The sequence below is a fragment of the Eutrigla gurnardus genome, assembly GCF_963514095.1.
Source record: "Eutrigla gurnardus genome assembly, chromosome: 23".
NCBI classification, from domain to species: Eukaryota; Metazoa; Chordata; class Actinopteri; order Perciformes; family Triglidae; genus Eutrigla; species Eutrigla gurnardus.
In genome coordinates this window covers 1,502,611-1,517,610 of record NC_139934.1, presented here as the reverse complement: position 1 = coordinate 1,517,610, position 15,000 = coordinate 1,502,611, and the positions used below count along the sequence as shown (strand labels likewise).

General features: G+C 45.1%; 3 protein-coding genes across 4 annotated transcripts in view; 1 reads left to right on the top strand and 2 right to left on the bottom strand.

Moving 5' to 3' along the window:
- Window positions 1-3,023: 3,023 nt before the first annotated feature.
- LOC311009065 (Fc receptor-like A) lies at window positions 3,024-5,008 on the top strand (the record flags this gene model as incomplete). The annotated part of the gene is made up of 6 exons (XM_084003039.1): window positions 3,024-3,054; window positions 3,180-3,215; window positions 3,617-3,877; window positions 3,961-4,200; window positions 4,284-4,442; window positions 4,608-5,008. The coding sequence occupies 6 exons, from the start codon at window positions 3,024-3,026 to the stop codon at window positions 4,715-4,717; spliced, it is 837 nt and encodes a 278-aa protein (XP_083859165.1). The 3' UTR covers window positions 4,718-5,008.
- Window positions 5,009-5,680: 672 nt separating this feature from the next.
- LOC311009013 (sialoadhesin-like) lies at window positions 5,681-10,260 on the bottom strand. Its single transcript, XM_084002990.1, has 9 exons — window positions 10,021-10,260; window positions 9,878-9,916; window positions 9,335-9,449; window positions 9,074-9,222; window positions 8,704-8,943; window positions 7,012-7,311; window positions 6,644-6,886; window positions 6,031-6,153; window positions 5,681-5,845 (listed from the first exon to the last, which is right to left on the bottom strand). The coding sequence occupies exons 1-9, from the start codon at window positions 10,043-10,045 to the stop codon at window positions 5,754-5,756; spliced, it is 1,326 nt and encodes a 441-aa protein (XP_083859116.1). The 5' UTR covers window positions 10,046-10,260; the 3' UTR covers window positions 5,681-5,753.
- Window positions 10,261-11,513: 1,253 nt separating this feature from the next.
- Window positions 11,514-15,000, bottom strand: part of LOC311008964 (sodium/hydrogen exchanger 9B2) — a 6,531-nt gene continuing 3,044 nt past the window's right edge. The window contains exons 6-15 of one of the 2 annotated variants that reach the window (XM_084002925.1): window positions 14,872-15,000; window positions 14,664-14,791; window positions 14,488-14,569; window positions 13,852-13,945; window positions 13,676-13,782; window positions 13,454-13,603; window positions 13,262-13,370; window positions 13,033-13,169; window positions 12,740-12,914; window positions 11,514-12,432 (exon numbers count right to left, since the gene is read on the bottom strand). The exon at window positions 14,872-15,000 is cut by the window's right edge and continues 14 nt beyond it. In XM_084002925.1, the coding sequence (XP_083859051.1) occupies window positions 12,344-12,432; window positions 12,740-12,914; window positions 13,033-13,169; window positions 13,262-13,370; window positions 13,454-13,603; window positions 13,676-13,782; window positions 13,852-13,945; window positions 14,488-14,569; window positions 14,664-14,791; window positions 14,872-15,000 (1,200 nt within the window). In that variant the 3' untranslated portion in view covers window positions 11,514-12,343. The remainder of the gene's footprint in view (window positions 12,433-12,739; window positions 12,915-13,032; window positions 13,170-13,261; window positions 13,371-13,453; window positions 13,604-13,675; window positions 13,783-13,851; window positions 13,946-14,487; window positions 14,570-14,663; window positions 14,792-14,871) is intronic. The other variant, XM_084002926.1, reaches the window with a different exon arrangement.

Sequence of the window (15,000 nt, the reverse complement as noted above, 5' to 3'; positions counted from 1 at the left end):
ATCAATACATCTGAAGTGAAACGTTTTCAAACACAAATGATGCCTCTTCCCCACCGTAATATCATAGACTACGAGCTACAAGCACCAAAACACAGATTTTTTACAAAAATCAGCTGTTCTCCGAGCAGAACGGAGAACATTGATCTCTATGCGCAGCCGGCAGCCGGGCGAGTGCGCAGGGACCGTCTGCAAATTACAAGACAAAAGCAAGACGCTGCAAACAAAAACCATTAACGCTACTGTTATACAATATTGTTTTCCTCTAGTGCGCCACTAGTGCTGTTGTTTTTTGTTGTTGATCAAAATATTCTCCAGGGGCATTCAAATAAATAAATCGTTGATATTGGACTTATTTTCTTTCAAGCGTACATTTGTATCTGTCCCTCAACACAGGCTATGACTACTACTACTATCTGCTACTACAACCAACCTGGACATAATTTGGCCCTCAGTGAAAACTAATTGGGGAACCCTGGAAGGCTCAGCACTGTGTTTTAGTCATTTTTCTTTTCATCTTTTCTTGAATGCTTCAACTCCTCAACCCCATTTAGTATGTCAACATTTTGTATTAGTACCAGCAGTTTGTAAGAAATTGGTCAGTAATTGATGTCATATTTTGGTTCTCAAAATTCACCAAATTGATGCATTAAAATTAAATCTATTAAAAATGTTCTCCCGGGGGGGCATGCCCCTGGACCCCCCTACAAGATCACAAGCCCCCCACGATAGAATCCTGTGGGAAACACTGCTATTGGTACACAAAACTGGTAGATCGGCCCCTTAGTCATGATTGATTCTGGGCTGGACCAATTACAGCCGAGGGGCGATGCCCGACAGTGTACAAGCATTGTCACACAAAAAAATGTTTTCATTCATAGGCTTCATTGTCTTTCCATCGATACCTGGTGGGCCGGTCTCGGCTAAAAAAATGCCCGGGCAGATTTTTGGTCCCAGTCCAGCCCTGACCACAAGACCTCCCACTCGACCTCCTGGCTGTTATAAAACACATGACATAACACGTCATTAACTGGTAGAGCTGCTGACTTCTTGTCTAAACGTAAAGGAATCTTTCCTGTAAGAAATGAAGCAAAGTGGAGAGCAGGTGAGGGGTTAGTCCTCCTTCCACCAGCGGAGAATGAGACTCCTTCATTATGTTTTGGTCAACGAGGTCAGAGAACAACATGTGTCTGTCTCTCTCTTCCAAACAGTCGGTGCTTTATTCTTCTTTGTAAATATCACAATGAACCCTGAATTCTGATGTTTCACCACCTGCGTTCAGCTCACTGCCACTTTCACTGATGTGGCGTTTGTCCACGGTGCTGCAGGACTAATGGCATCCAGGGCCCACTTTTTCAGAAGGAATCCCGTTGGATTTAGGATTTCTGATTGGATTAAATATTGAAAATGGGTTTTTCAAAAGGAAAAACGGATTCTGAAATCAGATCACGTAATCCAATCTTGGTTTTGATCTGGATCAAACCTTCAGTCTGTGTTGTTCAGTTTAGTACAGTAATATAATGTAAACACAGCACACATTATTAGGCCACATTTGAATACAGTAAGGTAAAAAAAAATTATAATTCCACAAAATGAATATAACAAAAATAAATGCCGATATTTTTTGTGAATGTCATTTATCACAGTCAGAGATGAACCAATCAAAAGTAGTTCCTTATTGCAGAACAACAAATAGAAATGGGGTATTTTCTATTTGGTTGTTGTACTGGATATTTAGTCTTTTTATTTGATTGTTTCCTGATTTAAATCATATTGAAAATATCCACGACATGCTTTGTTTTTTATCAAATGAAACTATGAGACAATTTTACACTTCCGTTCAGGGGCGGTTTGTTTATTACACACTACCAACGGGGAAAAGGAGGGAACTTTTTATAACCAATTCTATCACAGCAAGTCGTTATCAGTGAAGTTTGATCTGCCAAATATATCATATATCAATATATGTATATCTATATATGTATATGTATATCTATATATCTATATATATGTACCATGGAAAAGGTTGTTGGGGGACATGTCTGTAATACATTACAATAATACTTATAATATGTTTTAATCTCATTCTGTTGGTTGATAACATTAGCATTATGATGCCTTTTATAACTAGAAAATGCATTTCCTGCAGAAAATGCGTGGAAATGCTTTAATGCTGAAGTAACACTGCAAAAAAAAGCTGAATATTTGAAGAAAATATTAAAAAAGCTGAATATTTGAAGAGAATATTAAAAAAAGCTGAATATGTGCAAAAGTATGAAAAAGCTAAATATTTGAAGAAAATATTAAAAAAGCTGAATATTTGAAGAGAATATTAAAAAAAGCTGAATATGTGAAAAGTTTGAAAAAGCTGAATATTTGAAGAGAATATTAATAAAGCTGAATATGTGAAAAGTTTGAAAAAGCTGAATAGCTGAAAAGAATATTTAAAAAGCTGAATATGTGAAAAAGTATAATTAAGCTGGATGCTCAACGGCACCTCGGCAGAGCCCAGGAGGTGAACTGGCACCTCTCCATTCTTGGTCCATACAGGGACTCGAACCGGCGACCCTACGGTTCCCAGTTGAGTTGTGTGAAGAGTGCCCTAATGATGTTATCACATGTGAGCAACAGTAAAACGTTCATCACAGTCAGGCTTGCTGGGGGCAGGCTTTGGTAGCTAAGCAACCAGGGCCAGATGGAGCCCACCAATCAGAGCAGAGCAATCAACCGCAGCTGGTCCTGTGACGTGTCTGTCTGTCTGTCTGTCTGTCCTGTCTGTCTGTCTGTCTGTCCTGTCTGTCTTCTTTGAAAAACTACAACTCCCACTGACTGCTCCTGTCGGCCAATCAGAGCGCACCTGCTGTCACTTCTGAGTGAGACAGAGAGAGATAGACAGACATTTTAAAGTTTAAATGGAGTTTCTAGGTGAAAGTATGCCTGAGCAGACGATGTTTGACAAAAAAAACTACAACTCCCACTGACTGCTCCTGTCTGCTGCTCCTGTCTAGATCTCACGAGTGTTAAGGATGGAGGAACCCTCGGTGCTGTGTCTGCTCCGTAAGTACCGCCGTGTCTTTGATGCAACGACATCTAATTCAACGATGCTCATCCTGTTTGACCATCCTGTTTCTATCCTGCATATAAACACCAGCCTGCTCTGTTGTTGTGTCCTTCCTCTTCAGTTCTGGCCTCGCTGCTGAGCTGCTCCACAGGCCGAGGTCAGGAAACGCTCAAAACATTGTTGATTGTCCACAAACCTGAAAATGATTCATCTCGACCCCCCGGGGGGCTGGAAGGGGAAATAAGTGCAAAGGGGAACTCAAGGGGAAATCAAAGATGGTGTCATTTCATAGACTGTAAACAAGATGTCGGGGTAGTCGTCGTCATCGTACGACGGCGTATATAAGGCTGACTGTAGAAAATAAAACAAAATAAATGGAGCTGAAAGAGGGGGGCAATATTCAGAGAAAAAAGTGGCAAATTGTCTGACAGTCTGGTCTGGTCTCTGGACTAATGTGAGCTACTATCTAGACCTCTGGGGGACCACAGACCCAGGAGATGATACGATTAGCTCTGTGAAACCCATCTGGTCATTCAAAGAAAACTCTTACTCTTCCAGCCTCTCTGACGGCGAGTCCCAGCAGCTCTCAGCTGTTTGAAGGAAAGTCCTTCTCTCTGAGCTGTGAGGACGACGGGGGTCCAGCTGGATGGACTCTGTGGAGGACCACAAGACACGAAACCAGGACTAAGTGTGATTACTGGGGGAAACCTGCTGGTTCTTCCTGCAGCCTCAGCCACATTGTCCCAGTGGACAGTGGAGTTTACTGGTGTGAGTCCGGAGACGGAGAAACCAGTAACACCATCAACATCACCGTCACTGGTAAGATCACACAATCCAAAATAAAAGTCGTCCCGCCAGAGTAAAGGTCTCGTTGTCAGCTGGACTTCTGTGTCTGTGTTGAGATGGACCGGTGATCCTGCAGAGTCCAGTCCTCCCTGTGATGGAGGGACATGAGGTCACTCTGTCCTGCAGGACAAACCCGACCTCCGACCTCCCAGCTGGTTTCTACAAGGATGGCTCCCTCATCGGGACTGAGCCTACAGGTCACATGACCATCCAGCATGTGTCCAGGTCTGACGAGGGCCTCTACACGTGTACCGTCGGTGACGGAGAGTCTCCGCCCAGCTGGGTCACGGTCACAGGTGAGCAGGTCAAAGGTCATCTTTGAGTCCAGCAGTCCATTAATCCAGATATTCACCTGAAGAGGTGGGATTTCTGTCTGCAGGTAAACCTGCAACCGTGGCCCCGCCCTCTTCGTCAGCCCCGCCCCCTGACTCAGAACCCCTCCACCTCGTGTTCAGACTGGTCTGCCACCTGGTGGTGTTCTGTCCATACTGCATCTCCACTCTCCTCATGGTGTCTTTATATCGACAGAGAACCACAGGTATCAATCAATCAATCAATCAATCAATCAATAAATACATCAATTAATCAACCAATCAATCAATTAATCAATCAATCAATCAATCAATAAATCAATCAATAAATCAATCTGTTTTTTGTCATGCTTACCCTTCTTTTAATATTGCTTATCAAACTCCTCTGACAGGAAATCGCCTTCCCGTCTCCGTGGCAACAGTGCCACCCAACGACGGCGAGCAGAGCTCGGCTGATGACTATGATGACGTTGTGGCGGTCAGCACCGAGCATCACTTCTGAGCTGCAGAGACAGAAGCTGTGTCCTAATTATAATACATTATATTTTATATATATATATATATTATATTTTATATTATGACGGAGGATACGCTTCATGATGTATTTCAGGCTGAGAGAATTTATTCTGCTGCATCTCCCGCTTCTTATCCACTCCTAGACGGCTGGCGGCGACCTTTGGTTCTGAAAAGTGAAGCCAAGGCTGAAGTGCCTCAAACTTGCATTCACTCTGCTCTCTACATCGCATCTTTGTCATTCTGAATATTTTCAATAAAGCTTTGTTTGTTTGTTTCAGTAGCGTTGCCTGATATCTCAACGTTCTCTAGAGATGAGACAACGTAAAGTTAACAGTCCTGAAGTTCTCGTAGAGTCGCGCCGTGGGGAAGGTAAACGTGAGGTGGCAACCTCCGGTTCTGAAAAGTGAAGCCAAAGCTGAAGTGCCCTCGAACTTTCATTCTCTGCGCTGGCCAAACATCGATTCTGTCCAAGAAACGCTGACAGAAGCCGAGGATGCGTAAATGTAGCGCCGATCGTGGACGCTGGATGTTATCGAGAAACGATTAGGGTGAACTTCTATGTCTTCGTCACCCTTAAAGAAATATGTTTCAAAACCCAGTGAGACTGAATTATAAATAAAAATTTAAAATTAAATAAAAGCTTGAATTTTATGTAAAAGTAAAAGCCAACTTTTTATAGAATTTAAATAATAATATGTGAATACAATCTATTTGACTCTAAAGGGTTTGGAATGATTGTGTTGTTCCTGATTCTACCACTAGGGGTCACCCTAGTCATTTATGATGTCTCAGTACTGTGCAGGATTAAGGAACTAAGTAATGGAATATAATACATAGTGATGAATATTATATTCCATTTCTAAAATGCTACACAAAGTTAACAAATCAAAAGCAATAACTAAATTATTACTTAAACTATTCAGACGGACCAGGTTCACTTTTATTTTCTTACTTTATTGACAAAACAAAATAACAGAAAAGCACTAAAACAACACATGTACACATAAATCAAAACAACAAGTTCAGAAATGATGCTCGGTGGTGATGTCATCGTACGGTTCCTCATCATCCTCGCCAGGTGGAGGCGTCGCCATGGAAACGCGCCGCTTCCTTCCTGCCCGAGTGAATTTGATCAAAATGAAGCACGTTGTGATGTCAGACATTGACCGATTGATTTATTCAAATAACTACTATGGTTGCTATGACAACACAAAGATTGGCCTGCTGATGATGTTGATTTATTCTACTCCCATTATTTCTTACTTCTCCGCTGCAGACTCATCAGAAGGTCGGTGTTACCTGCGGGCCTGTGGCGATACATTCTAGCCAAGAGGACGGTGGAGATGCAGTACGGGCAGAAGACCACCAGGTGGCACATCACTCTCACCACAGACATGGAGGAGTCGGCCACGCTCCGAAGTTCTAGAAAAATTAAAAAACACACCTGGTCAGGTGAATATATACATATATATATATATATATATATATATATACATATATATATATATATATATAGCCAGAGGAGTCGCCCCCTGATGGCCAGCAGAGAGAATGCAAGCTTAAGGCACTTCGGTGTTTGGCTTCACTTCGCAGAACTGGAGGTTTCCGCCAAGTTCACGGTTCGGCTCCTAACCTCTGCTTTTTGGTGCTTTTTTTGGTACGATAAGGAAGGTAACTTTTTCATTCATTACGTTGAGAGGAATTTGATTTGATGGTTGTAAAGATTAGCTCTCGACCTTCTCCAGCTCCGATCGATGGATGTCATGATATTATTGCTTGAAAGTGGTTGGTACGAGCTGAAGAAAAGAAAATGACGAGGGGGATGTGATCTCAAAGGGTTTAAACAGTCGCCGAACACTCCGATATTCATGAAGGAATTAGAAACGTAGCTGCTGACTCAGCACTTCCTCACCTGTGACAAACAGCCAGCTGGGTGGAGATTCGCCGCCACCACCGACGGTACACGTGTAGAGGCCTTCGTCAGACTTGGAAACCTGGTGGATGGTCATGTGACCTGTAGGCTCAGCACTGACCAAGGAGCCATCTTTATAGAAATCAGCTGGGAGGCTGGAGGACCGGTTAGTCTTACAGGCCAGCTTGACCTCATGACCCTCCATCACAGGGAGGACTGGAGTCTGCAGGATCACCGGCGTACCTGGAGACACGTGGAAGTGTGTATGAAGGAGAAATATAATGCAATTAAAAAAATAATTCCAAAACATCTATCTTTGAAGAGTCCAGAAAAGAGGAAGGATCATGTAAATCTCTAGTTGCTCCTACTGTGCACTGTGATGTTGATGGAGTTGCTCCGCTGCCTCGCCGGAGACTCGCACCAGTAGATGGCGTTGTCTGTCTGCTTAGCCGACCCAAGTTGGCAGCCAGCGGAGGTCGGCGTCCCCCATCCCGCCCCACAGGCGGACATCTTGGTCCTGGCCGTGATGTCGCGGGTGGGGGTCGTTGACCGGATGACCTTCCACCCGCGAAAGCTGGCGTTGCCGCTGCAACTCAGAGACATGTTCTGATACTGGAACAGCTGAGACGAGTCGGGAGACGCCATGAGTGAGACCGGCTCATTATCGGCTGGTGGGGGGGGGGGGGGGCACGACCAGGTCGACATCAGTCAAGAGGACAATGTCAAAGTCATAGAAATGGAAACTGGCTAACTGATATCTGGCTAGTTAGTGAGCTAACTAGCTAGCTTGTCCCTCTCCAGAACAGAGGGGAGTGAGTCGGCTCATTTTCTGCCACTGTAGCACTTAGGCATGGTGGAATTACCAAGCTAATGAGCCGGCTGTGCGCTAGTTAGCTTATCCTTTCCCCGTTGATTGATGACTGGCTAATTAGCTAGCTAACAAGTCAGCTGTCTGCTAGTAAGCTAGCTGGCTTGTCAACTAGTCAGCTGTCTGCTAGTTAGCTAGCTGGCTAGCCAATTCCTCTGCTTTAATTTTGCACTTGTTACAGAAAATAAGCTGAACAAGGTGTGATAAGAGTGCGGACTCTACGCTTCCTAACGTTACTGCTCAACCCCAGTGAGTCGCCATGGCAACCATTGTAGAGTGGCTCAAGACCCACCTTTTTAATCAGGCTTTTAACTGACATGTTTTCTCATTTCTTTTATGCTTCTTACATTTTTTATTATTATTCATTTTTATATTATTTATTTCAGCTTATCCTGTCTTATTGTTTTATTTTTTTAATTTTTATTTCTTCTATTCGTTTTATTTATTGGGTCTATTTTACTAATTTTATACATTTTACTGTTTTTATTCCCTCAGTTTGTAGCTTCTACCTTTTATCTTATTTGACTGTTTTAGCCCCTCGGTTTTCCTCCTGGGGGTCTACCACACCGGGAGTTGTTCCTGGTCCACCGCTGGGGGTGCTGTCCTGTGGACGGCCATGGCCTGGGTGGTTGGAGAGATCTACACCGTGGTGTGGAGCCTCCTGTCTGCCTGGGCTGGGGTGGTCCCTGTGACGGCACCCCCTGCAGTCATGGACCATGTTTCCTCTCGGTGTGCGCGGCCCCCCAAAGGTAGCTTCTTCCTCACCTCAGGTCTCGGTGCCCAGCCATGTCTCCTCAGCAATAGCTAGTGTATGTGTGTGGGTGTGTGGGTGTGAATGTCTGTGAGTATGACTACGTATGTGTGTGAGTGTGTATGTCTTGGTGTATCTCTGTGTGTATATTTGTGGGGGGGGAACGTCTGGGTTTTTATGGTGTTTCCTTGTTCCTCATTTTTGTTTTTCTTTTCTTTTCTGTAAGACACTTTGTGCTACTTTAAGTATGAAAAGTGCCATACAAATAAAGTTGATTGATTGATTGATTGATAGAGGAATGGTCTATGGGTCAAAGTTCATAAAGTAGAGTAACGTTGGGTGAAGGCGAGGCAATTCAATTTGTGTCACACCTTTGAACAACAGAGCAACACAAAGTGGTTGACATGAAACAAACAAGCCAAGAGTACCCTGACCCCTGACCTTTCATCAGCAGCCAGCTGGTCGGAGACTCTTCTTTGCCGATTTTACATTTGTAGGGACCCTCATCTGACTGGGAGAAGCGGTGGACAGTCATGTGACCTCTGGGCCCTCGTCCAATGAGGGAGTCGTTTCTGTAGAAATCAGCTGCGAGGTCGGAGGTCGTCCGTGTCTCACAGGACAGAGTGACGCTTTGCCCCTCCACCACCGGGAGGACCGGACTCTGCAGGATCACCGATCCGCCTGAACAAAGGAAGGACAAACCAGTTGCATTGATGAGGTGTGTGTTGGCTGGTGATTGGTCGGGGATTGGTATTATGATTGGTTTGATCAAACACTACAATAGAGTGGTGCTACATCAGGAAGTCGTTACCGGTGGCGGTGATGTTGAGGACGTTGCTGCTTTCTCGGTGTTTGGATTCACACCAGTAGACGCCGATGTCCGGCAGCTTGACCCGGTCGATGTAACAGGTGGAGGAGGTCCAGTTGCCCCAGCCCACTCCACAACGGGACAGCTTCAGACTGGGGGGGGGCCGAAATAAACATTACAGGTGGAAATGTTCAAGGACGTCGGCGAGGCCTTGAACTCACCACCAGGCCGGCGGTGGACGTGGTGTTTCGGTGGCAAACTGACCGTTTTGTCGTGTATCTCCACACCGTCCATTCACCGGCGCTCGCCTGCTCACAGATCAGAGGGACGGTCTCGTACTCGAAGTACTGAGTCTGGCTGGACGTGATCGTACAGGAGGCTAGCAGGGAGAGAACACAAACCGAAGTAAAAAAACAAAATGGTGATTGTAGTTAGGTGGACTAATCTACAGGACAGTAACTGGTTGTGTCTAAACGTGAACATGACAGTAACTCTGGAAGAAGACTGTTGCTTTTAACTTGTTACCAGCTGGACTTCTTCACTGGTTGTAGTTCTAATACAGAACTACAAAGATGCTTCTCCTCGTCTTTAAATCTTAGTGACGTCCCTGCCTCTTGCCATCTTGATTTTTCACAAATCAGAGGTGACAACCGAACGCTCGAAACACACAAGACACAGATTTAATTTTCTGTCACACAGCGTCCCGACCACAGAAATCTGGAAAATCAAGCTAACGGGACAGTTGCCATCGCCATTACGTTGGCTTCCAGCTGTTTGGGGGTTTTGTTGATTTTAGAGTAAACTTACCACGACTGAGGACGGACGTCTGGCAGACGCTCAGCAACACTGAAACAACAGTCACACACTCAAAGATCACAATATTAACTCTTCATTTCCTTTGTTCATGATGCACAAATAAATGTGTCAATTTCAGCAGTTTTTCTACTTACAGAGGAACAGCAACGTTGCTGTCATGGTGTCTGCAGGTTGACCAACCCGAAAAGCGGCAATGTGGCGAGAACATCCTGTTAAATATAAAACCACAGCGAGAGTAGGAGGCGGCGAGACAGCGGAGGACAAACCATCATCAACTCACTTCCTTTGTCACGGCTGTGTTTACGTCTCATTGCAGGTGTTTGGGTATCGTGACATATATACCGGCTTCTGGTCACAAAGAGACGAAGCTCACTTCCTGTTTGTCTCATTAAAAAGATCGCCTCATGAACAGACGGCTGAAGTAAAAGATAAACCTCTGGATGAACTCCTTGAAAACATATAAACCTGATAGTCGGATATACTTCACAAACATTACACTTACTTTACAAACTCCAGGACAAGTACATTTTGGCCAAAAAAAACTGATACCACTTCACTAAACAGCCAGTTAGCTTAGCATAAACCCTGGAGACAGCTAGCCTTTACTCTGTCCGGTGAACATCCACCTATTAGCATGTTGCATCTGGTTTCTTTAGTCTGAACACAAAACAAGGTTGTGCTGGGCGCATCTTCTCTGGAGTCTCCGGTGGTTGCCTGGCAACAACAAGGTGACAACAAGAAAGTGAGACCATGAACTCATGTTTACAATGTTTACTGAGATAATACATCAAGAGAGAAGTAGGACCATTTTCTCATAGACTTCTATACAACCAGAGAGGAGTCGCCGCCTGGTGGCCAGCAGAGAGAAGTAGGACCATTTTCTCATAGACTTCTATACAACCAGAGAGGAGTCGCCCCCTGGTGGCCAGCAGAGAGAAGTAGGACCATTTTCTCATAGACTTTTATACAACCAGAGAGGAGTCGCCCCCTGGTGGTCAGCAGAGAGAAGTAGGACCATTTTCTCATTGACTTCTATACAACCAGAGAGGAGTCGCCCCCTGGTGGCCAGCAGAGAGAAGTAGGACCATTTTCTCATAGACTTCTATACAACCAGAGAGGAGTCGCCCCCTGGTGGCCAGCAGTTTAAGGCAGAACCTGAGAATAAGTGATAAGTGAATAAGTCGTGAATTTAAGTTCTGTAGTTCTTGTACGTTGTACTAACTTTTAACATGTAAAGCGACCTCAGGTGTCGGCCTTTACTTCATGGATTCCTAACACCAGACCACCCGAAGGAGCTCATGTTTTCAGTTTGTTTGTTTTCTCAACAGGACGATGGAAAACTACTGGCTGTATTTTTAATGAAACCTGGTGACGTGCAACGTGCCGGAGGACTAACGCTCTCGAGGGGCCCTGAAGAGGGTTTCTGTCCGACTCTGTGTGGTCTGAGGTGTGATAACACACTCATAGCACAGAAACCAGGAAACAGTCATTGTTGGTCTGACAGGCGGACGTCTACTTGTTGGATCTTATTATTTAACATTCTGTCACAGGTTCATGACCTTTTAAAGAAAAAGAACCACAGCCAAAACGTCAACGTTAATCATTAATAAATTAGATGAAATTGTGATCGTATTGTAAAGGTAAATATTTATTGAGCTTTTCTATAAAAGACACGTGGAAATCCATCACTCATACAATAATTGTTAGAAACATTCATCTTATTCAAGGAATAAAATGTAGCATTCGTTGGCAGAAATAGGAACATAAAAAAGATGTTTTCTGTAGTCATTGTCTGTTTGACACCTTAGAATGAGTCGTGGCAATAATGTATATTATATAACCTATTAATATTGCAAACAATTGAACCCTTTTGGTAACAATTGCTTCTTCCGTCCACTAGAGGGTGCTGAGTTTTTTTTCTGGTGTGCAGGAAGTTGACCAAAAACACAAACGGAGTGTCGGTCATTCTGTCTGCTTGACAGACAATCACAAAACGAAAAATTGCGAAATGTTTAAAACTGCCAGAAGATCGTATCGTGATAATAACGTACCCAGAACGGACAAACCAAGTCCACGCTAACTCCTTCAAGTTCGGCCGAGTTCCGAGTTCAAGTTCCGAAGAGCTACAAACAAACTTCAGATAAGCTCGGGCTTCTTGACCCGGCCCGAAAATGTCGGCTAGCCACCCTAGCTAAAGGAACGGCTAATCCTAAAATGATGAATTCCCTCACGTGCACTCGACCTACACAACACACAATCATAGAATAACAAAAAAAACGGATGAATAACATGTGAACACGAAGCAAAGTGTAACAAATAAACAATTGCTTTGGTCAGAATCACTAAATAGTCGTATGCTATGTTTACATTAGCGAGCTAACTCGTCAAAAAACAACATATTGGCACCTTAAGGGTTTAACTTAAACATAGCTGTTTTTGTACGTCCAATCAGAGGCCTCATAGCTTGCTCTCAAAGGTCACGCTGTCTTTTTCTCGACCAATTCCAGTGCTGCTTGGAGTCGTGGCTCCGCCTTCCGTCTCATCTGCTGAGATTAAAATAAAAAATATCAGTAACGTGTTGAATACATAATAATGGGGGGTAAAATGAGAAATAATTGTATTAATGGAATACAAAGAAACACATGTTGGTGATTTATAGTCCTATATAGTTTTTATAGTTTCCTTTTTTTAAATTCACATATATCTGAAATACTATATTTTTTGTTTGTTTTGATTTCATAAAATTTCACAAATAGAAATAAAATACGAATAAAAATAATGTAACAACTCACATGGAAATCATCAGTAATGAACAACTTTCAATAAAAGTGTGTGTGGTGTATATGTGCTGACCTTTGACCTGTCGGGCCAGGAGGCGTGGTCCCGCCAGTCCGATACCCAGCGCTCCGATGGGAGCCGTGGTCAGGATGGCTAACACGGCTAACGTTAGCACGTCCAAACCAAACTTAATTAAGGTCTTGTCCTCCGTCTCCCGGGCCAAGTCCAGCGCCTTTGAGCCGATCGCAGCCTGGCACACAAACACATCGGACGCTTGAACAAACCCACGTATGGATGGTAGGTTTCTAGTAACAGAGAGTCTTGCAGCTGATTCTAGGGGTCCAATAGGAGGTCCTATGATGTTGTACCTGTACGGTGGCTTTGGGCAGCCAGGCCACAGCGATGAAGAGTTTCTCCTTCAGGTTGAAACCTGCGTAGTGGACCAGCAGGAAGGTGACCAGCAGACGGATCACCAGACCGATACTGATGCAGGCCAGACCTAGACCTGGACACAGAGGATCAGGTAAACACTGGTCCCTTGTTCCCCAAACCAGGTCCAATTGATATGCCAGCGTTTGTTTTGAGCATGGTTCTTACCCACGGTGCTGGGGCTGAGCGTTGCTATGGTGATCTCCGTTCCAATTAAACCAAAGAGGAGGGGCTGGAACACATCCCATGACCGCCCCACCATGGCCGCCACCGGGGCCTGGATGTAAAGATACCAGTCCAGATTAAACACACATCAGAATCCAGGTAGTTTAATCCAGATTAAAATGATCCGGATGTTACCTTGTCGGCCTTCCAGCCCAGAGCAGCCAGAAAGGCCAGCACCAGCGTACAGAGGCCACCGGCTCCAGCAAAACCCACGACATGACTGAAGAAGACCGAAAATATGGACAGACCCAACACCAAGAGAGTCCTCGTCAACACCAGGTCCTCCTGGAGACGGGTGTACTTTTAAAGTAAATTTGATTTCAGATAGCATTCAACAGTATTGAGCCGCGCCCTCACCTGGTCTATACTGGGGATGCAGCACAAGAACAGACCCAGGATCAGCCCGGCTATGACCCCTCCCGCCACCTCCAGCAGACCCTTCAGGATGTTCATCCATGTGGAACCTGCAGGACGTACCCATCGGTGTTATACAGAATCAAAGAGAGTGATATAGACCATTCCCCTGTACGGACCTGTGGAGAAGGCGATTCCCAGGCAAGTAGAGAACCCCGTTATGGCCAGAATATCATCAAAACTCCCAGCAGCCATCAGCAGGGTCGGGATCCCCTGAACGACAACGCAGAATGTCACTAGAACATCAATGGTATACCACATAACTACAATTTATATGTTCTTGGGGTCCTATTGGTGGTTCTGGTGATCCTTGAGAGGGTCTAGTGGGTCCTTCAGGATGTTTTTGGTCATGACTCATTACATTGAGGATATTTTAGGGGTAAGAGGAAAGTATGAGGTTCTTGTGATCACAGAGGAGGTTCTAGAGTTCCCTGAGTAGGTTTTCCTTGTCATTGGCGCCCTCCAGGAGGTTTTTGTGACCACAAAAAGGTCCTTTAAAAGGTCCTTGTGACCACTGTGAAGGTTCTAGTGGGGGTGTAGGGTGTTCTGATTTTCATTGAGGTTCTAGGGGTCTTATAGGGGGGGTTGTAGTAGCGACTGATTATTGGTTCTAGGCATCATTTGGAGGTTCTAGTAGACAGAGAGGAGGTTTAAGGGTGAATAGTGTCGGTTCCAGATATAACATATCTAAGCTGTCCACCGACTCCCCCTAGTGGCAGGCGGCAGAACTGCCCGTGATCAGCTGATGGGTTTACCTTCTCCACTCCGTATCCTTCCCTCTGCAGGAGCAACATGGAGGGAACCACGACGGCCGGAGACACCGCCGCCAGCACGAAGCTGCAACCACACCCTCGTTACAATCTCAGCGATAGGAGCTGTGGTTTCCATGTGTTTATAGTGGTGTGTGTGTGTGTGTGTGTGTGTGTGTTACCCCAGTATGAAGCCCCACACCCAGGGTAGACCCAACAGGAAGTGAGAAACCACGGCGACGACGCAGGCCTCCACCACACAGGGGCCGACCGCCACACGAACACACACCGCCTTCAGACGGCTCAACGCCTGCAGGAACACATCATTGAGCCGTTATCGAGTGTGTACGCCGCGCGTATGTGTGTGTGTGTGTGTGTGTGCATGCTCACCGAGGGGTCGAGGCCCAGCCCAGCTCGGGTCAGGATGATCGCCAGGGCGATGTTCCTCAGAGCCGAGGACCAGTGAGGGTCGATGTAGACGGCGTCCGTCACGTAGGGAACGTTGCGTAACAGCAGACC

Coding starts and splice junctions, on each gene's coding strand:
- LOC311009013 (XM_084002990.1), bottom strand. CDS start 10,045: ATGACAGCAACGTTGCTGTTCCTCT. Junction 9,450..9,877: donor GACGTCCGTCCTCAGTCGTG/GTAAGTTTACTC, acceptor TCTCCCTGCTAG/CCTCCTGTACGATCACGTCC. Junction 6,887..7,011: donor CATCAACATCACAGTGCACA/GTAGGAGCAACT, acceptor ACGTGTCTCCAG/GTACGCCGGTGATCCTGCAG.